The sequence below is a fragment of the Panthera tigris genome, chromosome D2 (genome assembly GCF_018350195.1).
Source record: "Panthera tigris isolate Pti1 chromosome D2, P.tigris_Pti1_mat1.1, whole genome shotgun sequence".
Classification (NCBI taxonomy): domain Eukaryota; kingdom Metazoa; phylum Chordata; class Mammalia; order Carnivora; family Felidae; genus Panthera; species Panthera tigris.
Window position 1 is genome coordinate 29,731,274 of NC_056670.1, and position 25,299 is coordinate 29,756,572.

At 45.2% G+C, this 25,299-nt stretch overlaps 1 protein-coding gene across 1 annotated transcript in view; it reads left to right on the top strand.

Annotated features, from left to right (window-relative positions):
- HKDC1 (hexokinase domain containing 1) overlaps positions 1-25,299 on the top strand; it is a 48,884-nt gene that overhangs the window by 19,015 nt on the left and 4,570 nt on the right. Inside the window, exons 7-17 of the mRNA XM_007095746.3 lie at positions 1,619-1,802; positions 5,197-5,352; positions 6,459-6,692; positions 7,931-8,235; positions 9,879-10,024; positions 10,119-10,238; positions 14,362-14,457; positions 14,657-14,756; positions 16,419-16,602; positions 18,615-18,770; positions 24,318-24,551. Coding sequence (XP_007095808.2) covers positions 1,619-1,802; positions 5,197-5,352; positions 6,459-6,692; positions 7,931-8,235; positions 9,879-10,024; positions 10,119-10,238; positions 14,362-14,457; positions 14,657-14,756; positions 16,419-16,602; positions 18,615-18,770; positions 24,318-24,551 — 1,915 coding nt within the window. The remainder of the gene's footprint in view (positions 1-1,618; positions 1,803-5,196; positions 5,353-6,458; positions 6,693-7,930; positions 8,236-9,878; positions 10,025-10,118; positions 10,239-14,361; positions 14,458-14,656; positions 14,757-16,418; positions 16,603-18,614; positions 18,771-24,317; positions 24,552-25,299) is intronic.

Sequence of the window (25,299 nt, forward strand, 5' to 3'; positions counted from 1 at the left end):
GGATTGCGTCTGGGATGCTCGAGGACCCTAAAAAGCTGAATGGGGGCTGCACCAAAGTGAGTGAAGGCTGAGAGTCATAGGCTATTCAGGTCAGAGGGAGTGGACGGGACTGGGCAGATCACGTGGGACACAGGACAGAGTTACCATAAGGTCTTTGGCTTTTGCTCCGAGGGGAGGCAGGAAGGCACTGGAGGATTTGGGTGGGGAATGGGTAAATGGAGTGTGCGTTTTTAAAAAGCTCATTTCGGCTGCCATGTCAGCCAAAGAGAATTGACTCCTGGGGCAAGAATGGAAGCAAGGTGACCAGCCAAGAGGTCACTGTATCTCCTGTGTGGGCGAGACATGGTGGGGGCCTGGACCAGGGACGTCGCAGCACCACGAAGGTGCCCGGTGGGTGGTTCTCGACACCTGAGCTGGGAGGGAGTCTGCCAGACGCTGGCCGTGATAAGGCAGTATGGGGGACAATAAAACCAAATGCATTAGATTTATCGACTGTTCTTGAACATTTCCTGCCACCTCCCCGTTCTGTTACCACTACTGGGGAGAGTTTTCTGAATTGCTCTCTCTTTGGGCAGGATCCCAAAGGGCAGGATCTTTGCACCCAAGCGGCTTGATCTGCCTTGCCATTTCCGGAGCCCTCAGCTCAGAATGGGATGGGCGCTTGCCAGTCACATCTTCTAACCGCTGTCACCGTGTCTTGGTGACTACGTGTGGCACCCTGCAGACTGGGAGCCACGCCTAAACAGAGTCCACACTTTTCTTAGAAAAGCTTACTCTAGGTACTGTTTTACATTCTGCTTCTCTCATTTCTTATTTCTCATGTTGGCTTTAAAATCCTCAGACCAGAGCATCAGGTAGGGGGAGATCCTTTAAAAAAATTTTTTTTCTAAGCAGCTTTATTGAGCCGTAAAAATCCTCTCATTTAAGGGATACAATTCAATGATTTTTAGTAAATTTTGAGTTTCCTAACCATCCCCACAATCCAACTGTAGAACATTGTCATCAGCCCAGTAGGTCCCAAACAGATTGTGCCCTTTTGTAGTCACTCCCCAGTATTGTAGTGTTTGAGGAATCTCCTTGGAGTGATTTTGTGTTTGAATAATGGAATGTTGCTTTCTTATGTCATAGCTGATCACTGTCAAAGATAAGGATATAGCTTATGCCAGGAACAATTTGTGGCAGGCCGTGAGTACAGAATATTTTTAGTATCAAATAGAGAAGACGCTAAGTAGCTTAGAGAAAGGATTAAAAAAATTAACAGTAGGTTAGTGATTTTTTTTTTTTTTTAATTTCCAAGGTTAGGTTAACTCATCCTCCTCTTTGTAAATGTGCTTTGTCAGCTCTCATGCATATTCATCAGGGACTTCTTCACAATCGACCCCATTCATGACCGCAAACCATTAACATCTGAGAAGTGTAGACTTGGCACGTCAGCTTTATTCCTCATGAACTCCAGGCTTGCCAAAGCTGTTCCCTCAGTGAGAACCAGGCCCGGGAAGTGGATCAAAAGCACTTTGTGGTACATTCAGAGGACTCTCAGGCAGTTAAGAGTTCTCTCTGTCTTTGCCCAGCTGGGAGCCCTTCCGTCTTTGCGTATTCGCTCTGATCCCTTGTTCAGGCACTGGCACCAACGCGTGCTACATGGAGGACATGAGCAACATTGACCTGGTGGAAGGCGACGAGGGCAGGATGTGCATCAACACGGAGTGGGGGGCCTTTGGGGACGATGGGGCTCTGGAAGACATCCGCACCGAGTTCGACCGGGAGCTGGACCTTGGCTCTCTCAACCCTGGGAAGCAGCTGTGAGTCCCCTCGTGTGCTCTAAATCGGGGCCTCGGTATTTACAGTAAATTGCCAGTCCCTCAGGTACACCTTATACCCGGCAGATTTTCTAGATGTGACTAGTTTCCTGCCACAATGATTCTGCGAGGGGAGGCTTGTGTTTCAGTTTCATTGGACACCTGTGGAAAGTGAAGGCAAGGAAATGGAGTGATGCCCCCTAGGTCATAATCCTGATTCAATTTCAGTCCGTATTTCCGGAACACATATGTGTGAGGCAGGGGAGATAAGCCGTGAACCCAGGGACTTGGGTCCTGCCCTCTTGGTGCGTTGGGACGAGGGGCCATAGAGCAGACCCATGTGGCCAAGGGAGTGGGACTCAGGCAAGTCCCTCACTGGTGTTTCCAGGGCTCCCCTGTCACCCCACTTTCTCAGAGGCCTGATCATAGCACCTGGGGGTCTTTCCCAACTCTCATCCCACACTCACCAGTGGAGTAACTATTGGGAGTCTGCCCTAGCTCTGCCTGCATGCTGAGCTCCCAGAGCTTGCCTTAACGAGCAGAGTGCCTTACACACTGTTGCAGCTCATGAAGTGTTTCTTAGACAAAAAGACATTTTTTAGATAATTTTTTTTTTTTTGTGGGGCACCTGGGTGGCTCAGTCAGTTACATTTCCGACTTTGGCTCAGGTCATGATCTCATGGTTCATGGGTTCAAGCCCTGCGTCAGGCTCTGTGCTGACAGCTCGGAGCCTGGAGCCTGCTTCAGATATTCTCTCTCTCTCTCTCTCTCTCTCTCTCTCTCTCTCTCTCAAAAATAATAAATAAACATTAAATTTTTTTTCTTTTTTTGTTTTGTTTTGTTAGTTTTTTTCCTTTCAAAGTGAAAGAATAGTTTTTTAAAAAGTTTATTTGTTTATTTTGAGAGAGAGAGAGAGGGAGAGAGCGAGCATGAGTGTGGTAGGGATAGAGAGAGTGAGAGAATGAGAATCACAAGCAGGCTTGTTGCTGTCAGTGTAGAACCCGTTGTGGGTCTCGATCCCACGAACTGTGAAATCATGACCTGAGCCAAAATCAAGAGTCGGTCGCTTACCTGACTGAGCCACCCAGGAGCTCCTGAAAAGCCTTTCTTTAAAAAAAATTGAATAATTTCAAACTTACAGAGAAGTTACAAAAATGGTACAAAATTCCCCTTCACCCAGACTCCTTAAGTACTAATATTCTCTCTCTGTTTCTGTGTACATGTATGTACATACACATATATACAAAATGTCTAAATAGAATTATTTTTCTGAACCATTTGAGACTAAGTTGCAAACAGTATCCCTTTAGTCCTAAATACTTCAAAATGTATTATTTGCAAACAAGTGTATTGTCTCACATAATCAAAGTATAATTATCAAAATTAGGAAATAAATACTTAATCTAACTTATAGAACTTATTCAAAATTCATTAGCTGCCCCATTAATGTCCCTTATAAAAGAGACAAAGTTCAGGCTCACACATTACATCTTGTTGCTATTGTTTTTAGCTTCCTTTAATCTGGAAATCTTCTGTAGTGTCTCCTAGTTTTTTATGATCTTAAGACACATAAGCCATATATTTTACAGAATGTCCCTCAATTGTATTTTCCTGATGTTTCCTCATGATTAGATTCAGGTGGTGTATTTTTGGCAGGAATATCACAGAGGGGACGATGTTTCCTCTTCAGTGCATCACATCTGGAAGCACATGCTGTGTGTTCCATCACATGTGATGCTACCTCGAATCACTCGGCTAAGGGGATATGCAAAGGTTTCTCTACCAGAAGGTTATTGTTATTCCTTCTGTAAAGAATACATATCTGGTGAAGAATACATATCTGGTGAAGCCTGCTTTGAGGCTATGTAAATATCCTTTCTCATTAAACTTTCACTCTTTACTTTTAGCATCCATTGATGAATTTCCAAATCTATTATTCCCTCCATGTTTATTAGTTGTTATTTTACTGTAAATAACAGCTTTCCTATCTCCTCCATTTATTTGTTTATACTAATATGAACTCATGGATTCTTTTTTTTTTATTATTTAATGGAGGGTTCTTCTTATCATTATTTATTTTGATGCTCAAATATTTTTGGACATGACCAATGGAAGCTTCTCCAAACTGGTCCCCTGTGTCCTTAACGATGTGCTCCCATCACTCTTGAAGTACTTCCTTATTTTTTCTGGCCCGGTAAGATGTTCCAGGCTCATCGGGAATTTTTCGAGTCCCAGCCATTTTCCCAAGAAGCTCTGATGAATAAATATTTTGAGTCCCTCCTAGAAATGATTCAAACACTAGAACCGCATACCTGGAAAACAAATTTCTGCTTTGGACATACCTGCTCCCCAGCACATACCTGTTTCACTGGTGGCACAGAGCAGTCATGGCCCATGAAAGTGGGACCCATTTTTTGGACTTTGTCGTCCTCGCTCTCTCCATCTCACTTAAAACAAATTTCATCCCTCAAACCCAACCAGGATTTCTTTTGACTGTCTTCTGCTTCTGCAATGTTCTAAGAGGTTTTATAACGAAATAGGTAAAGTTGATTAGGAAACAGGTTGTCCTCGATTTTGTGTCCATTATCTTGGAGAATAAAAATTATATTTAGTTTTTTCCCTGGGAAACAATTAGTAATTGCTTGTTGGGTACAAATTCAAAGTCAAGGTGTAGGTAGCCTGGTGGGATATGTCATCCACAGTATTGTAGAACCTCTCTGGTTCTACAGACACAGCATCTTTCTCTCTGGGACAAAAGCATGGTATAGGAATTGGAAGTGTCTGAAATTTGGATTTGTCATGCCATGGTTGGTGATCTTAGGATCACCTGAAGTCCATGAAGTCAAGATTCCTTATACTAATATGAGAATGCTACCCCTGTGGCCAGGGGTGATTTGTGATAAAGATCCTTGGAGTCAAGCACTTTGTGAGAAGGAAGGAATATTAGGTCTCCTCTAGCATAGTTCTCTCCTTTTATAAATTTTTAAAAAATGTTTATTTTTGAGAGAGAGACAGAGTGCAAGTGGGGGAGGAGCAGAGAGAGAGGGAGACACAGAATCCAAAGCAGGCTCCAGGCTCTGAGCTTTCAGCGTAGAGCCCCACGTGGGGCTTGAACCCGTGAACCGCGAGATCATGACCTGAGCTGAAGTTGGACGCTTAACTGACCGAGACACCCAGGTGCCCCCCCCCCTTTTATAGATGAAGAGAATGCATCCCAGAGAGAATAAGTGAGCTCCCAAGGGCACCCCGGGCTGGGATGGGGACTGAGGCCTCCTGACCCATGGAGTTGTCTTTCTGTTACTCCTGCTCTTGACCATGGGCCATAGCTCATGAGCATTGGGAAGGATGCTGCGTAACTAAAGGTGTTGCTGCTACTGATCTGTTCACCAAATTGTAGGTTTGAGAAGATGATCAGCGGCCTGTACCTGGGTGAACTTGTCAGGATCATCTTGCTGAAGATGGCCAAGGCAGGCCTCCTGTTTGGCGGCAAGAAATCCTCTGCTCTCCACACTAAGGGCAAGATTGAAACACGGCATGTGGCTGCCATGGAGAAGTAAGTGGCTGGCTGGGTCCTTTTCATCTTGACTCTGCAGAAGGTTAGAGTGGGGAGCCAAGGCGTGGTATGATCATGGTAGTGGTCCAGCTGAAGGGACCAGATCTGTCCAGATCTTCACCAAGACAACTTCGGACCTGGACCCAGCTTCGGGTGAGTCGGCGATGCCTACCATGGCTCAAGTGTGGCTTCTTGTTGGTTTCATCAGCCAGGGATTCTGTGGTTGGAGGTCAACTCCTTTCTTTTCCTGCCTTCTTCCTCCCTAAAGTGGTCACTTACAACTTTTTTAGGGCCACAGACCTGTTTGAGGGTCTAATTCAAGTTCTGGACCTTTTACCATAAAAATGTACATTTGTACTCAATTTTGCTTACACTATTAGGGCATTCTTGGGCCCATTAAAGATTCCCATGCATGGAATCTTAAGGTAAGAACTCCTGCTACAGCAAGAACCTTCTCTACCTGGTGCTGTTGGAGACTGACTTTGGCTTTGGTGATGAGAGACCTCACACAGAGGTCCCTGCAATGGAGACAGGGCTGGTGAAGGCGGCTGGAACCAGTCCACTCAGGGTCCTGTTCCCCAGGCTTAGAAACCCCAGCATTGCCCTGAGCTTCATAATCAGTTTAGATTCTGAGCTCAGCAGAGTGGCATCTGACTCCTAGAGTCTGATTTTGTGCACAGCATAGCAGGGACTGCGTTTCTGTGAAAGGCAGAATAGTACAGGGTGGTTAAAAGGGTGAGCTCGTGATCTAACTGCCTGAGTTCAGATCCTGACCCTTGCAATTCCTGGCTATGCGACTGTGGGCAAGTTACCCTCTCTATGCCTCAGGTCTCTCTCTGTACAATAGGGCAATGCTAGTACTTCTCCCAGGATTGTTGTGAGGGTTGTGTTAATATGTGTCAAATCTGTAGACAAGTGCCTGGCATATAGTGAGGGCTCAGTAAACGGTGGCTGCTATGATCATTGTTGATATTGTTATCGTTATTCTATTACTAGGTGCCAGCTTATTTATTTTCCCACTCCTGCAAGGTGGGAAATGTGGTTCTCTAAGGGGACTCTCATGGGATGGAGAAGTGTGGTCTTCTCACTCCTATTTCCCTGGCCAGGTATAAAGAAGGCCTGGCCAATACAAGAGAGATCCTGACAGATCTGGGCCTGGAGCCTTCGGAGGCCGACTGCATCGCAGTTCAGCACGTCTGCACCATCGTGTCCTTCCGTTCAGCCAATCTCTGTGCAGCGGCCCTGGCAGCCATCCTGACACGCCTCCGGGAGAACAAGAAGCTGGTGCGGCTCCGGACCACCGTGGGCATGGATGGCACGGTCTACAAGATACATCCTCAGTGAGTGCCGCCTGCCAGCCTGCATCCCTCACAATGTGTCTCCCCAGAGCAGAGTCCCAGGGTTCTCTCTAAACTCTGCTGCTTCTCCGTGTTGCTGGCACCAACCACGTCCTGTTGGTTCTGAGTTTACAGAGGAAAGAGAGACTATATTCATCTAGCTGGCTGGGTTGCCTTGGGGGATCATTCTTAAATATTCTGGGGCGCCTGGGTGGCTCAGTCCGCTAGACATCGGACCTTTGATTTTGGCTCAGGTCATGATCTCACGGTTGTGAGATTGAGTCCTGCATTGGGTTCTAGGATTCTCTCTCACTCTCTGCCCCTCTCCTGCTTGCAGTGCGTGCGCATGCTCTCTCTCTCTCTCAAAAAGAAAAAAAGAAAAAAAAAGAAAGAAAAGAAAAGAAAAGAAAAGAAAAATATTTTGCTAAACCCAGTTGCCTGACTAGAAGGGCATCCATTCATGAATTTATCCATCTGTCCATCTATCTATGTTATTATCAAGTACCTACTATCTGGTAAGATTGGAAAGTAATATACACTCAGTTATATATGAGGAAAAATCAGAATGGCAGAGGGTGCCAGGTTCACAGGAAGGATACTGGTAAGAAAACACAGAGAAGTGAGAATTTCCTAGAAGGAGGAAGTGTGAGAGTCCCTCTGGCTAATAGAGATGGTATTGGAAGTCAGGTGATTACACACTGGAAAGAGCTGGGGAAAGAACCCTTCCCGTTTGGACAGAGATGATGCTCAGCCAATACAGTCTTGTGGACATGCCCTACTGATTGAAATATTAATGATAAAATAGCCATTTCTTGGGGTGCACCCGGGTGGCTCAGTCAGTCAAGTGTCTGACTTTGGCTCTGGTCACGATCTCATGGTTCGTGGGTTTGAGCCCTGCGTCGGGCTCTGTGCTGACAGCTCAGAGCCTGGAGCCTGCTTCGGATTCTGTACCACCCTCTCTCTCTGCCCCTTCCCTTCTTGTGCTCTCTCTCACTCTCAATAAACTTAAAAATAACAGCCACTTCTTTGAGCCTCCAAGTGTCCCTTCTGCTACCCTAGCTGCCCTAGCCCCTCCCCCCAGTCATCTCCTTACCCTCCCACCATCCGGCAACTAAAGAGGTGAACCCAGCTCCGCAAGGCTCCCCAGGACCCCACTCCACTGCTACACCTGGGTCTCTTCCCATTGACCAGGCATGGGCCTTTATGATTATTACATATTTTGCCATCACCCCTGCCTTCAGATACCCAAAACGCCTGCACAAGGTGGTGAGGAAACTGGTTCCGAACTGTGATGTCCGCTTCCTCTTGTCGGAGAGTGGAAGCACCAAGGGGGCTGCCATGGTGACAGCGGTGGCCTCCCGTGTGCAGGCCCAACGGAAGCAGATTGACAAGGTGCTGGCTTTGTTCCAGCTGACTCAAGAGCAACTTAAGGCTGTGCAGGGCAAGATGCGGACTGAATTCGAGTACGGGCTGAAAAGAGACACCCACCTGCTGGCCACGGTCAAGATGCTGCCCACCTACGTTTGCGGGATGCCGGATGGTACAGGTGGGCCATGCACAGAGCTCTCCAAAACTCCTCAAACCCAGTTAGGTTGTTTTGTTTTAAAAGCCTTGGAGTCGTGTCTGTAATGGAGGGAGGGGGAGTAGGGTAGAAGGTCGGTACTCCTTCTGAATCTATTTGCCTTGGTTGATCCAAGGCATTTGCAACAGAAGAATACCTAAGTTAGGTCACATGTGTGTGTCTATGTAGTCGAGGACACAGAGTGTACCCCACGCTGTTGGCGAACAGAAGACCCAGGTGTTGTCCCTGGGAGCTGCCATCTGGACACTTGGAGTTGTCTGGCTTGTCTTCTGCCTGCTTCTCTCTCTCTCTCTCTCTTCTCCTGGGGCTTGGTTACTCCTCTCTCTCTCTCTGTCATTGCTTTCTGACCCTTTCCCTGTGCTCAGCCCAGAGGAGCCACTTTAGACAAGTGGCTTCTTGTCTTTAGACAAGAAGTGGGGTGAGTTCTTTAGACAAGTCACTTCACCTCTTTGAACCTCAGTAGCCTTACATGGAAACAATGACGTTTGTAAAATGCTTTTTATCTTGTGATTTTCTTTGGAATCTCTCATCTCATTTCCTCCTCACAACCACTTCGTAAGTGATGTAGTGAAAAAATGATTCCCATTTTATTGCTGACAATTCGGAGACTCGGAGAGGTCAGATGACATACTCAAAGCCACACATCTGCACCTTGGGTCTCACAGCAACAGAGATCTTTTCCAGCGCTAATATCCTTCGAGTCTATGTGGGGAGAAAAAATAGGAGCAGTAAAAGACACCGTTCAAGTGTTCATTCTTTGATCTCTTTACTCCTGCCTTCATTTTTCACAATTTCACTAAGTACCTATGATAGGTTGGGCTCTGGTCCAGGCATGGCCAGAGAGCAGGGAGGAAAACACAGTCCCTACCCCTGTGGAGCTTATGTTCTGTTGGGCTGGCAGACAATAAGCAAAAGCCATGAACATTTAGTAAACAATAAACAAGGGCCATGTAGCAGCAGATGCTATGAAGAAAAATAGAGCAGGATAAGGGGTCAGAAAGCTGGCTGGGAGTGATGCCTTCGGCAAATTCGGGAAACAATAGAATGGCCGGTGTGGCCAGAACGGAGTGAGAAGAGGCAGAGGGCAAGTTGCAAGGTCACACAGAACAGACTCTGGTGCTCTTCAACGTCAGGAGAAATGAGAGATACTATTGGCCCTGGATGGTAATGGGGGTCGGACTTGACATGGCTTTATTGGTCACGTGCAGGTGTGGGAATCCAGGAATGAGAAGAGCAGGGGGCAGGAAGAATCATTTCATGAACACTCCCTCTAGGCCACAGAGACAGGATGGAAACACCCTCCAGAGTTCATTGCAGTCAGTGTAGCCTGGCCTGGATTCACCCTCAGAGGCTCCTTGAGCATAAGTATCAAGTGTGGCCTTTAGCAGATACCGAGAAAAGCAGGCGGCCTCAGTCAGCCTCAAAGCGCCTGCCCAGTGCTCTGACGCTGTGCTTGGTGACGGCCACACTCCTCTGGCTCGAGAGCCCCAAGGGAAAAGGCTCTGAGTCGGCTGTATTTTGGTGTCTCCTCTTCCTCTCAATGCCTCCACGTGAGCCCCTGTTCTGTGGACGCTGGTGGAAGGCAGCTCCAACTTTCTCCACCACAGAGAAAGGCAAGTTCCTTGCCCTGGATCTGGGGGGAACCAACTTCCGGGTCCTCCTGGTAAAGATCAGAAGTGGACGGAGGTCGGTGCGAATGTACAACAAGATCTTCGCCATCCCCTTGGAGATCATGCAGGGCACCGGCGAGGAGGTGAGCGCCGGGCAGGGGAGTTCTGTGCCCGAGGGGCCAGCCTGCCACCCTGTGTCCCTGCTGGCCTGGCCTGACTGCCACTCTTTCCCTGCAGCTGTTTGACCACATTGTGCAGTGCATCGCTGACTTCCTGGACTACATGGGCCTCAAGGGAGCCCAGCTGCCCCTGGGCTTCACATTCTCATTTCCCTGCAGGCAGACGAGCATTGACAAGGTAAGACAGCCCCGCAGGCTTACAGACAGCCCGGTGGGCTTCTTTCTTCCACCAGGGAACCTCAGCGTACCTCTGAGTCAACGTTTATTTCCTCTTTTAAGGGTCTCAGGTTCAGGGCAGCTGGGGAAACATAATCAAGAACCTGATTATGTTTTCTACTAATATTTTCTATTCATTATGTTCCATTTTCATTGGTATTTTTTTGTTTTTTGTTTTAAAGATTTTTTCATTTTTTTTTTTTTAATAACTTCTATTCTCAATAGTGACACGCTCTCCTGACTGAGCCAGCTATGTGGCCCCACTGTTATTTTTTGGATTGAAGTTCACAAGAGATTTAGGGCAGTATACAGTAAAGGGACACATGCGTAAGAGAGCTGTTAAATGGGAGGTTAAATCATATTATGGAGAGATGGAGAGAGGTAATGACCAGTTAAAGCCAGTTATAACTTTTAAGTAGTAATAATGCCTGTGAACTCCTGGGCGGCCAGTGTAAACAGGGAGACACGGTAGGCTGCAGGGTGTTATCTGTTGAATGAAAGTTTACTGGTGCATCAGAAGTGTATTTCCTTCCTGATACTAGAATCGGAGAAAGAATTTATCACACAAACACTTACTTAGTTGACAATGAAGGACATCATGGATAACAGTTTTAATAAATCATTCATAATAATTTAGAAACGTGTATCACCAAGGCTTTCTTGGAATTCTGGGATAAAAACGCCATTCTCCGGGGGCGCCTGGGTGGCTCAGTGGGTGGAGCGACTGAGTTCAGCTCAGGTCATGACCTTGCGGTTCACAAGTTTGAGTCCTGTGTCGGGCTCCATGCTGATGGCTCGGAGCCTGGAGCCTGCTTCGGATTCTGTGTCTCCCTCTCTCTCTGCCCTCCCCCACTCATGCTCTGTCTCTCTTTCTCTCTCTCTCAAAAATAAATAAACATTAAAAAAAAACACCCCAAAAACCCCATTCACCAGCTCATGGAGAGGGAGCACGTGTGCTCTCTGACAGGCTTACTTACAGGGCTGGCGGAGAGGAGAGCACCACTTTTGAATTTATGGGGAGAAGTCTGGTCAACACAAGTCAACCAGAGAGCCCATGACAATGATAATAAGAATGACACCAAAGATTTGTTAAGATTTCATCTAATCCACTCAACGTCCCCATGGTGTACGTACTATTTTTGTTTTGTTTTGTGCCATTTCTTTAATTGTAGTAAAATAGATATCACACAAAATTGACCACTTTAACCACTTTTAAGTGTGCGGTTCTGTGGCATTAAGTACATTCCCGTTGCCATGAAACCATCACCGCTATCCATCTTCCAAACTTTTTTATCTCCCCAAACTGAAACTCTATACCCATTAAGTAATAATTCCCCAGTTACCCCTCCCCCAGTCCCTCCTAACATCTAGTCTACTTCCTGTCTCTATGAGTTGGACTATTTCGGGCACCCCATCTAAGTGGAATCATACTGTATTCGTCTGTTTGTGACTGGCTTATTCCACTTAGCTATAATGTCCTCGAGATTCATACATGTTGTAGCACGTGTCACAATTTCCATCCTTTTTTAAACTCAGTGATAGCTCATTGTATGTATGCATACTATTTTTAATCACCTTGTTGTGGTTAGGAAAATCAGAAGCACAGAGAGGTAGGTGACTTGTCCAAATTGCCACAGCTATAAACACTGGTGATACTGGCCTGAGAGCCCAGGCTCTTACACTTCACCCTTGGGGAGACCAGGACCCGGAACCGTGTCGTTGAACCATTTTGGTTAAAATGCACAGCACACCTACATCTATATAATTAAAACCAAAAAATCAAGAAACAGTATTCTTACTGTATGCGTTACACTCCATTTTCTATCCTATTTCATTTCTCATATGAGAAAGTTGAGCCATGCAGGCCTCATCTGATTGGTCAGTACAAAATCAAACTGAGGCAGAGCTCTTCGGGGCTCTGAGAACAGCGTGGAAACATGCACGTCAGCAGCGCCTTCCCACCCGAATTATTCAGAGAATGAGGAGAGAGGGGTTCAAGAGGTTGTGTTATCTGGTAATATGGCTGACTCTCTTAAAATTAAAAATGCCAGAATGCTAAGGCCGGAAGACCCATTTCTCAAGACTCTATTTCTCAAACATGTGCCAAGAAGGAATGAACAAGGATGTTCACTACAGCACTCCTTTTTTATAACGAAACATTAGAAATAATTCAAATGGCAATGGAGGATGACTAAGTAAACTACAGCCTATCAGTCATATGGACTTAATTACTTGATTTTTATTTAACAGGCACACACACACAGTGCTTGCTCTGTGGTGGACTATGCTCTGAGTGCTTCACAGATATTACCTACCTAACGGGGAGGCAGCAGAGCACAATAGTTAAGAGCATGGGTGTGGAACCACGTTGGATCTTGGCTTCTCTGCTTACTGACTGTGTGACCTTAGGCAAATTACTTAACCTCTCTGGTTTCCTCATTTGAAAAATGGAGATTAAAAATAGTACTTATTCTATAGGTATTTTTTATTTCTATGCAATTATACTTGAGGAATATTCTGCTCAGGGAAGGAATGTGGGACATCCATATTAAATGACCTGGAAAGGTCTAATTATCTCTCAGATTGGGGGGATGGAAAGTTAAGGGGGACTTTGTCCTTATCAGTAACACTCTAATTTTTTTTTACAAAGGCAACACATTGCTGTATGACTGCTGCCATTAAAAATTAAAACACTGGGGTGCCTAGGTGGCTCAGTTGGTTGAGCATCCAACTCTTGATTTCAGCTTAGGTCGTGATCTCACGGTTCACAGGTTCGAGTCCTACATCAGGCTCTGTTCTGGCAGCGCAGAGCCTGCTTCGGATTCTCTCTCTCCCTCTCTCTCTGCCCCTCCTCTGCTCATACTCTCTTTCTCTCATAAATAAATAAATAAGTGAATAAATAGTGAATGAATGAATGAATCAGTCAATCAATCACCGATGGGGAAGGCAGCCACATGCAGCTGTCCAAAGTCCTGAATGGTCCATGAGCACCAAGACACAGCCACTCCTCCTGACCCAGGACACTTGGCCTCTCAGCCTCTCGGAAGTTCTGACAAGTTCGTGGATACACAATTAAGAGGCAGGAGGAGACCAACTGATAGCTGGGAGCAAAGCCACTGATGGCTGTGGAGAAAAAAGAAAGATTTCTAAAAAATAGTATTTTTTGTAACTGCAACTAATAAGAAAGAGCAATTTTTTTTTTTCAAATCTCTAGTGAATCTCTAGTGTTCTATGTACATCCACCAGGAAAGGAACAAGGGAGCCCAGCTTCCCAGGCGCCCCATGTGTGTATGGTTTTTGAAAGAATGATAGTATAATTCAGCATCTGTATTTGTTTAACGTGTGTTTACTTTACAGTGTATGGTGAACATTTTTCTCTAACATTCAATGTTCTCTTACAGCATGATTTTTTATGACTGTTTAACATTTCCTATATCGATGTACAAGATAATAGATGTATATTGTAATGATAGGATGTCTCTAGTTTTTCACTGTGGAACCATGCTTTGATGGACATTTTGTAGCATTTATCTTTAGTCACATCTTTAAAAAAATTTTTTTATGTTTATTCATTTTTGAAAGACAGAGAGACAGAGCACAAGCAGGGGTGGGGCAGAGAGAGAGGGGGACACAGAATCTGAAGCAGGCTCCAGGCTCTGAGCTGTCAGCACAGAGCCCGACGTGGGTCTTGAACTCACGAACTGTGAGATCATGACCTGAGGCGAAGTCCGACGCTCAACCCACTGAGCCACCCAGGCGCCCCTTTAATCACATCTTAATCGGTCCTTGGTTAAATTAGAAATAGAATCCCTATGATCCAGGCCTTTGTTCTGTGAGGTCATGGCCAGGGAACAGGAGTTGGCCCTTGATAAATACAAGCTGCTGCAGTTGTTCCCCTTGGCAGTGGACCTTGTCTGGGCATCATGCTCTGGGCCCAGTGATAGGCTGCAGAGATGGAACAGTCAAAAGCACATGGTTTGGACTAGCAGCCGACCACAGCACTTCGAATCTATTGGATGTTGAGATTGTGCAGTGGTCCCAGCAAACTATTATTGCTCAAATGAACTTCTTCTTCTTTCCTTCAGGGAACACTCATTGAGTGGACCAAAGGCTTCAAGGCCACTGACTGTGAAGGGGAAGATGTGGTGGACATGCTCAGGGAAGCCATCAAGAGGAGAAATGTATGTTATGGTGTTAAGGCTCATGTCTCACCTTGCCCTTTCTCCCAGGTCCCTTTACTCTGCCATCCTGTGCCGAGCCCTGTGACTCCAGCCTCTGCCGCACCGCCCCCCCCCCTCCGCCCCACCTTGAGCTGATGTGGCCCTCCTGAGCCTGTTTGGCTTGTACATCCTACTTACAATATGGCTGCTTCCTTTGCAGGAGTTTGACCTGGACATAGTTGCGATCGTGAATGACACAGTGGGGACTATGATGACCTGTGGATATGAAGATCCTAATTGTGAGATTGGCCTGATTGCAGGTAAGTGGTCAGGCATGTCCCATTAGCCTGCTCTCATCATCTCATCTTTTGGTGGTTTCCTTTTATTTATTTAGTTGTTTTAAATGTTTCTTTATTTTTGACAGAGAGAGCACATAAGCAGGGGAGGGGCAGAGAGAGAAGGAGACAGGCAATCTGAAGCAGGCTCCAGGCTCTGAGCTGTCAGTGCAGAGCCCGATGAGGACTCTGTGAGATCTCTGTGAGGTCACGACCTGAACCAAAGTCAGATGCTTAACCAACTGAGCCACCCGGGACTCCCTGGTGGTTTCCTTTTAACGTAGGGAAGTGCACAGGGACCATTTTTCCATTACACAGCAAGTCTAAAGCCAGCTTTGACCAAGGCAGAGATGAAGTTAAGATTAGGATTCCAGGTCTCCTACTTTCTAAATCTTTACTTAATATCTTTCTCCTTAAGGGTCCTTAGCCAACGTTGCCCTTTTGTTGAGGAAGGAGAATGGCATAGAAAGAAGCGATTTTCAAAATAGGGCCTTGAGGCAAATTATCCTGGGTGGAAAGAGACCATAGTTGGATCATGTGGGCCTAGGGCTGAAGGAGCTAGATTTTCATGAGGCTCCAACGTACATCTCCTCTGTTATCTGACCTCTTCTGGCTGTCAGGGTGCACAGGGTGGGGAAGAGTTGGAAAGAAGAAGAGAGGTATAAGAGAAGAGAAGGGAGTGGCCTGGCATATAATATAGGTATTTTAGGGACCTTTGGGAGAAGTCCAGCAGTGATTAAGCAGAAGGGTGGATTTCAAGGGGATGACTCCAATTGGTGAAGGGAAGGGGTTTAAACAGATGAAGACGGAGATGATAGGCATCAAGTGACAGGCACAGGTTACTAATGACAGAATCCGGGAAAGTTGTTCTAGTTGGTTGTCTGGACTCCCTGAATGTGAACAGTGGCTAGAACAAGGAGAGGGGGTAGAGTGAGATGCCTTCAGTGCCAGCCAAGAGTTTCATCTCCCAGAAACTCTTACCATTTTGTGACTGTGGGAGGGTTACTCCTTCTGTCTGGACTTGAGTTTCCTCATCTGTGGGAGGGGTCAGGCTAGAATTAGGAGGACAAAGGGGTGAGACTTGCTTGATTGAATATAGTCACTGCCTGGGCTGCTGCTCTGAGAATAGTTCTGAGACCACGTCATGAGCAAAGAAGAAGGTGGCCTATGGATGCCAATGTTTACTTTTCTAAGACTAGATAATTCCTCATGGTCCCTTCTAGCTCTGGTTGCTAACTGTGACTACTTGGGAGCTCACTTTGTGTGCCTATAGCCTACAGTAATGATGAGGAAGAGGATGATGATATGATGTGATGATGACGGTGATGAGGAGAAGGAGGATGGTGTTATCTCAGGGACCCCTTTCCTGGATGCTTACTATGTGGAGGAAGCTTGTGAACACCATCTCATTTTTTCCTTTATAACAAATCTATAAGGCAGGTGTTATTTCCTTTTTACAGATGAAGAAATTGGACCCCTAAAAGATGAGATACTTGTCTACGGTCGCCTAGTGATGAGCGTTAAGCTGGAACTCATACCCAGTCATATCTGACTCCAAGCCTAAATTCCCGTCCACTGTGCTCCTCTGCTTCTTTAGGACTTGGTGATGTCTTTTGAAGACTAAAGTCCCTTCACGATTCCTTCTAGGAACAGGCAGCAACATGTGCTACATGGAGGAGATGAAGAACATCGAGCTGGTGGAAGGAGACGAAGGGAAGATGTGCATTAACACCGAGTGGGGAGGGTTTGGAGATAATGGCTGCATAGATGACATCCGGACGCAATATGACAAGAAGGTGGATGAGGGGTCTTTGAACCCTGGCAAACAGAGGTGAGGAGGGCAGATGTGTGTATTTATGCATGTTGTGCTGTGTACGACATTACCAGCTCTGGGGGAGGGTACTATGTTCATATCATAGACAGTACAGCTTTGTATTTTTATTACAACTCTCCATCAGAGGTCAGTGAAGTGTCTGACTAGAACAAAAACAAAACACAGGGCAAGTTCCCAACAAGTGGAAAGGAGAGGTACCTTTTTCTAATTACCATAAGGTGACATAAGGTCTAGTGGTGGCTTTGGAAGTGATTCAGAGATGGTTACAAAGTCCATTCACTGTGGGCCAAGTGTCACAGAGCAGGGGAATGCTGACTTAGTAGGCCCTCTCAGGGTGGGCTTCTAGTAAATCCAGTTTAGAGGTCAACATCCTCAGCCTTTCAAGAGCTGGCTGCCACTCTGGTGACTTCTGTTGCAGTTGGGGGTGGGGGTGAGGCAGCAAGTGATGGATGGGAGTATTGGTTCTTAGTCATGATGTCATGTCCCACCATGGGTCACAATCACTTGTGAGGTATGTTCCAGTTACTAGTCATATTAAAAATACTGAAAGCAATGAATGATTCTTTAAAAAAAATAGAGTACATTTTCACTTGTGTTCTCATCGAGCTTCTTGATTAAGAGAGAAAGCAGTGGGTAGAATAGAGGTAACATGCTAGGAATTGATAATTAACCCAGGCCCATCCGTGGCAGCAGGTGTTGGCAAACTTTTTCTGTAAAGGACCAGATTGTAAATGTTTTACTATCAGGCCATATGGTGTTTGTCACAATGAAACTCAGTATCTTAATATATACAATAAGATGAAAATATAGATTTATCATGATGATGATATCCAAGTGGAGAAGTTGAACAGATAGGACATGTAATGAGATACCTGGGCCACAGATGCCTTGGTAACTAGGGAGCTGAGAACACTGTACAGGAAGATGCTTGGGCAAGGCCAAGACCAGCCTTAATGGTCCTGCTCTTCCTTTGGCACTAGTCTCTGTAGCTGAGAGGAAGGTGAGTTATGGTCAGCCCAGCTGAACCAGGGGTTGATCCAAAAAGAAGGAACCTTGTCTCTGAATCCCAAGTTGGGGCATTTGAGTATCATGGCTCTTCTGAAGGGGCAAGTTCCTTCTGACTCAGTTTTGTGTCTGAATCCACTGGAGGCTGACATTCTTAGAGTGAGAGTTTGAGGGGGCAACACGTTTGAATTTGCCTTGCTGTCACCATTATTTGTCTAAGTCTTAGTTTCTTAGACTGATGAGGTCCCAAGCAGTTAAGTGAGTACAAGTCCAGCACGTAAGTCTCAGATATACTCAGCTTTCCACTTGACCCTGCAGGAAGTGGCTGTCTAGCTCCACATCACTGTTATTAATACTGTTGCAGATGCCTGTGCAAAGTGTCTGGTCAGTGCCTGTTGGTTACAGAGCCCCCTTTCCTCTTGTTCCTTCCCTCATGGAGTTCATAGCCTGGTAGAAAGGGGGAGGAGAGCCAATATTTTTAAAGAACCCCTGGTGTGTGCAGTTTATTATTTCATGGAGAGAATCTCTAGTGAATCTCTAGATTTCTCCAAATACAAAGCCAAGGGGAATCTAGTAGACCAGATTTATAATACAAAGCCAAGGAGAACGGGCTTTGGGACCTGGCAAGGGACTCAATTTTTGCTCAGTACCTGCTCTGCGCCAGATGCTGGCCTCCCAACACTCTTGTGGGACCAGGAGTTTGCTCCCTGTTTTATAGATGATGGCTTACAGTGCTTGCTCAGGTCATACGGTTCGTATGTGGGAGAGCTGGGGCCTGGCTTCTTCCTGGACAACATGGCTCCAAAGACTGGCTTTCCCACATCATGCAGACTTCTACATTGCATTTCTCTGGATCTACAGCCTACTCCGAACCACTCCAAACCAGGCAGTTGTTGGATGCCAATGGGCATACCTTCCATACCCAGACCCGTGGTCCTTTTGTGAACCACTCACCAGTGCTGATTTTCCTGCTCTTACCAATCTTATCTCTATTCTCCAAACAGATATGAGAAAATGACCAGCGGGATGTACCTGGGGGAGATTGTGCGGCAGATCCTGATTGACCTCACCAAGCACGGTCTCCTTTTCCGTGGGCAGATTTCAGAGCGTCTCCGGACCAGGGGCATCTTTGAAACCAAGTTCCTGTCCCAGATTGAAAGGTGATGTGTGAGCAGGTTCACCTGCTTGGTCTGAGAGGCACTGATTGGGATGTGCTGCTGTCATGCTGGGGTCCAGCAGGCTTGAGATTTAAAAATAAAAACAGTAAGGGCCTGGCTGGGCAAGGGGTTTCCTCCTAGAGCTGCTCTGTCTCTCCAGCTGCATCAGGACCACAGGACACAACTGAAGGGCCAGCTGCGTGCCTGGGCCCTGAGGTTCCTAAACTGTTACACAGGACTTAGCTTAGGCTGAAAAATGATCCTCTCTTGTTCCTAAAAAGTTGACGTGTCCATAATATGAAAGAAAACTCTTTAAAAAAAAAATCACCTATATGCTCATGACCAAATATAGCTGTTTTGATTTTTACATATTCCCTTTCAAATTTTTAAAAGTGTGTAAACATATTTGCATAATTGCAATCATGCTACACATATCATTCTGTATATTGTTTATTCAGTGATTGTACAGGACAATTGTCAGTTATAATTCTGGTTTCTATTTTATGATTTATTATGAAAAGTTCTTTTTGAATTTTTAAAAGAACATTTATTTATTTAGTTTTGAGAGACAGAGAGAGACAGAGCATGAGCAGGGGAGGGGCAGGGAGAGAAGGAGACACAGAATCTGAAGCAGGCTCCAGGCTCCAGGCTGTCAGCACAGAGTCTACGCGGGGCCCAAACTCATGAATGGCAAGATAATGCTCTGAGCCGAAGTCAGACACTCACTGACTGAGCCACCCAGATGCCCCTGAAAAGTTTTAAACATAGAAGAATAGAGGGAATGGTAAAATGAACTGACTGTTTGCATCACCACCTTCAATAATGATCAACTCATGACCAAACTTGGTTCATTGATATACTCCTGCTTTTCCCACCCCTAAACTGGATGAATTTGAAACAAATCTCACATTTAAAAAAAATTTTTTTTAACGTTTATCCATTTTTGAGAGACAGAGAGAGACAGAGCGTGAGCAGGGGGAAGGCAGAGAGAGGGGGAGACACAGAATCCAAAGTGGGCTCCAGGCTCAAAGTCCCGATGTGGGGCTGGAACCCATGAACCGCGAGATCATGACCTGAACCGAAGCTGGACACTTAACTGACTGAGCCATCCAGGCACCCCAAAACAAATCTCACATTTTATGTGAGTTTATCTATAACTATTTAAAAACTTTTTTAATTTTATTTTTTATTTTTTAAAATTTACATCCAAATTAGTTAGCATATAGTGCAACAATGATTTCAGGAGTAGCTTCCTTCATGCCCCTTACCCATTTAGCCCATCCCCCCTCCCACAACCCCTCCAGCAACCCTCAGTTTGTTCTCCCTATTTATGAGTCTCTTCTGTTTTGTCTCCCTCCCTGTTTTTATATTCTTTTTGTTTCTCTTCCCTTATGTTCATCTGTTTTGTCTCTTAAAGTCCTTATATGAGTGAAGTCATATGATTTTTGTCTTTCTCTAACTAATTTCACTTAGCATAATACCCTCCAGTTCCATCCACGTAGTTGCAAATGGCAAGATTTCATTCTTTTTGATTGCCGAGTAATACTCCATTGTGTGTGTGTGTGTGTGTGTGTGTGTGTGTGTGTGTGTGTGTGTGTATGTATACCACATTTTCTTTATTCATTCATCCATCGAGGGACATTTGAGCTCTTTCCATACTTTGGCTATTGTTGATAATGCTGCTATAAACATGGGAGTTATTTAAAAAAAATTTTAATGTTTATCTATTATTGAGAGACAGAGTATGAGTGGGGGAGGGATAGAGAGAGAGCTAGACACAGAATCTGAAGCAGGATCCAGGCTCTGAGCTGTCAGCACAGAGACACACAAGGGGACTCGAACTCATGAACCGCGAGATCATGACCTGAGCCGAAGTTGGACACTTAACCAACTGAGCCACCCAGGTGCCCCTATAATTATTTTAAAATGTGTTTATAAAATATTAGTTCTTTAAAAAAAAACATAACCACATTACCATCACCACACCTAAAATAGCTAATGATAAACCTTAAAGTCAAAATATCCTGCCAATGTTTCTATTTTCCAAATTGCCTAAAAATAATGGTTTTTATAGTGCATTTGTTTGCATCAATATCCAAACAAGGTCCAGACAGGTCTTTTGGTTGAGATATATATATATATATATATATATATTTTTTTTTTTTTTTTTTTTTTTTTTTTAGAATCTTTTTTAATATATAAACTTCTCTTGTTTCCCCTTGGAATATATTGGATGAAGAAACTTATTTTATCCTAGAAGTTTCCTGTGTTCTAGATTTTGCTGGTTATAGCATTTAAGATTTTCTTCTCTCTTATATTTTCTACAATCTCGTAGTTAGACCTAGATGCGTGGTTAGATTCAGTGTTGAGTTTTGGACAAGAATATTTCAGAAGTGGCATTGAGTTGTCTCTCTTTTGTTTACTTTTATTTTTTTTTAAGTTTATTTACTTATTTTGAGAGAAAGAGAGTGGGAACAGGGGAGGGGGAGAGGGAGAGGGAGAGAGAGAGAATCCCGAGCAGACTCCATGCGGTCAGCACCAAGCCCAATGCGGGATGTGAAATCGTGACCTGAGCCGAAATCAACAGTTGGACGCTTAACTGAATGAGCCACCTAGACACTACTGTCTGTCTTTTATGATGTAAGTAGTCACTGATGCTTATTGCCAAGATCTGTGATTTCACTTGAGATTGTAAAATGATGGTAAGTTAATGCTAATACTCCTGCAATTTTTAGCTGGAATACTTCTAGAGACTTCCCCATCTCAAGTCTTTGGTGTAATTATCATTTAAAATGGCTGCATAATGTTACATTAGATTGCTATACTATAATTTACTAAACTCTCCCTTTAGTATAAGATGTCTAGCTTATAATTTATGGATTTCCGCAGTTCTGAGTAACACCGTAATTATTCTTTTTGTGTAACCATTTGCAGCTCACAAATTATTTCCTCAGGAGTAGAAGTATCTGGTTAAAAGAAGCATTTCCCGGGGCGCCTGGGTGGCTCAGTCAGTTAAGCGTCCAACTTCAGCTCAGGTCATGATCTCGTGGTCCGTGAGTTCAAGCCCCGCGTCGGGCTCTGGGCTGATGGCTCAGAGCCTGGAGCCTGCTTCCGATTCTGTGTCTCCCTCTCTCTCTGCCCCCCCTCCCCCATTCATGCTCTGTCTCTCTCTGTCCCAAAAATAAATAAAACGTTAAAAAAATTAAAAAAAAAAAAAGAAGCATTTCCCTGTGGACACACTTCTAAAAAGGTGGTTCCACTTTCCACCACCACCAGTCATGTACAAATGTGTCAGTGTCACTGCTTTTTTTTTTTTCTCCCTACCAGCGCCGTTCTTGTCCAGATTTGTATTTGGAATTTCTTTCAATTTGCATTCATTCATGTAATTTCCCTGGTCTGCATGGCCACATGCCAGCAAGCCACAAATCACTTTGGGAAAAACAGAAAACTCTTTAGAAGTGAAAGCAGTGTACTTAGAGAAATCAGATGGACTGTGGTAGGGCCGTTCTTGCTAAGGAGATGGTGCTGGAATAAGCAGCAGCAGCAGCAGCAGCAACAATTTTGTGTTTCGGAAGTTGTGATAAGCAGATATCCAGCATCCCTTTTGGTCTGCTCTTCAACCTATTAGATTCAAAAGTGCAAGTTAAAAGTCATCACTGTTGATGACCAGAGCGATCCTCTTTTGCTGTGGGGAAAAATGATTTCTTCCTCATATGCAAGAGATAAGCACATTGACTATCTTTGCTGTGTGTGTGTGTGTGTGTGTGTGTGTGTGTGTGTGTGTGTCCTGAATACAAAGGAAGATGTTCTTGGACAAGAGTAAGTTAGCAGGACCTATATGCCTCCAGAAATATTTGCTTCTGCCACACAAAAGGTGTCTGCTTTGGATGCTTTGGTTTCCTATTTCTAGTTATTTTATTTGTTTTTAAACTTCATGGTATAAAAAGAAAATCACATCCAATCTGGTACCAGTTGGGAATGGTAGGTGCTATGCTGTCTGTGGTCCATTTCAAAGCACGTTGTCCAATGGATGCAACAGCGATTCTTGGGTTGTGGGGAGTGTCCTAGGCTTATAGTCTCAGAGTCTGAGTTTAAGATTGCTTGTGGTGTGTGACCTGAGGCAAGTTGCTTCACCTTTCTGGACAATTCCTTTCCTTATAAGAGATAAGTACTCTACTGCTTAACTCCAAGGATTGCTCTGAGGATTGAGGGGGGGGGGGGGAATGCAGATTAAAGAAGCGGGGTGGGGGCACCTGGGTGGCTCAGTCGGTTAAGCGTCCTGACTCTTGGTTTTGGCTCAGGTCATGATCTCACAGCTTTGTGGGTTTGAGCCCCACATTGGGCTCTGTGCTTGGGATTCCCTCTCTCTCCTTTCTCTCTGCCCCTCCTCCACTTAACACTATTTCTGTCTCTCTCAAAATAAATAAATAAACTTAAAAAAAATAAAACAGAAAGAACAAGATAAACTGTGAAGGCTGGGACTGTGGAAAGAATTTCAGGTTTTATTTTTTTACATACTTAAAAAAAATCCCCTTTTTTTCTTCCTATACACATATTGCTCATTCAAAAGTAAAAGCAAGAAAATAAGAACCTACTGGTAATCCTACCAGCAACTGAATAGATTTCCTTCTGCTTTTTTTTTTTCTATGCAAGGATGCACATTCATGAAAACCAAGATCATATGGCACATAGTATTTTATAATCTATTTTTTCACTTAATATGTCATGAATACTTGCCATAGCATTAAATAGTCTCATGCAAATTCACCTCTAAGGTTTACAAAGGATTCTCTTGTCTGGCTGTGCCACCATTCACCGGCTGAACCCACTATACAGCCGTATAGATTCTTTCTCAGTTCTCTCTCTCTTTTTTTTTTTTTTTCTCAGTTCTCTCTTGATAACATTCTTCTTCTCTAAGTATTCCCTGAGGCAGTCAAGGATATAATTTCACGTTGTTTAGCTTGGGAGTCAGAGCTCTGTAAGTTCACCATGAGAGAATCAGGGTCTAGACTCAAGGCCAGCCTGTCCCCGCGATGGGTGCTTTGCACGTGCATACATGCTCGTGGTCGCACGTGCAGATTCCTGCTCACAAAGGTGCTGATGGTACATTGTATATTAATTTTTTCACTTGCCCACTGAATATACACAGCCCTATGCTGGCTACTACTGAGAATATAGTCTTACCCTCAAGGACATGTAGTCTAGTTGGGAAGAGAAAGCAGGAAATCGGAAAAAGTTAAATAGAAGGAAAGCTAGCTTCTCATCAAACAGCAGGGCAGCAGGAGCTGGCGTGCTCAGTGGGAGAGTTTAGACGTGGTGTGAGAAACTGTGTGCTACCCTTTATTTTGTAAAGATGATGGGACTTCCTGGGGGCGGCAGACTTTCTTGAGTCTCAGCTTCTGTGGCATTCTGCTCTAACTTAGCCATTTCTTGGATCATTTTCTCCTCCCTCTGCCTAGGGCATCTGGGGACGGGGGGCTGTGAGCCATGTGGAGCGGGTTCCGGGGCCCCCCGAAGCAGGTCCTGACCTCCCGCTCTGCTTGTCTGCAGCGATCGGCTGGCCCTCCTCCAGGTCAGGAGGATCCTGCAGCAGCTTGGCCTGGACAGCACGTGTGAGGACAGCATTGTGGTGAAGGAGGTGTGCGGAGCTGTGTCCCGGCGGGCAGCCCAGCTCTATGGCGCTGGCCTGGCAGCCATCGTGGAGAAGAGGAGGGAAGACCAGGGGCTTGAGAACCTGAAGGTCACCGTGGGTGTGGATGGCACCCTGTACAAGCTGCACCCTCAGTAAGTGCCCCAGAGAGGTGGGGGTGGGAGGGTGCTGAAGCTGAAAGTGGACCCCACGGCTCTAGCAGACAAGGTGGGAGCCCTTGTGGCTCTGTGTCTTAGTGGTAGGATGTGGGAGTATTCACCATCCTCTCTGAACCCCCTGATCTCCAACAGTCAAAGGCAGGTAGTAATAATCTCCGCCTCATAGGGCCCCATGAGGATTGAGTTCCTACATGTACTTGACACGGTGCTCCACAAATACAAGCCATTATTACTGACATATTCTCACCTGACCTCACAGGGAAGTGACGAGAACTGAGTATTTTGTACAGCATAGAGCGTTTGCCAAGTATGAACTGGTTATGACTTTCTTAGGTCAGAGGCAGTGGACAGAAGGATTGAGAGCCCCATCAGGAAATGTAGGGTTGGATCCTGGCTCCACCACTTAGAAGCTGGGAGGCTGAGGGTCAGTTTCTCATCCTCTTCGAGCCTCAGTTCTTAATCTGTAAAATGACAACAAAAATCTTACCTACCTCATAAGTGGTTGTGAGAATTAAGTTAAACATTTTTTGATGTTTATTTATCTTTGAGGGAAAGAGAGAACGCAAGTCAGGGAGGGACAGAGAGAGAGGGAGACACAGAATCCAAAGCAGACTCCAGGGCCCGAGCTGGCAGCACAGAGTCTCTGACTCGGGGCTCGAACCCATGAACCACGAGATCATGACCTGAGCCAAAGTCGGACGCTTAACTGACTGAGCCACGTAGG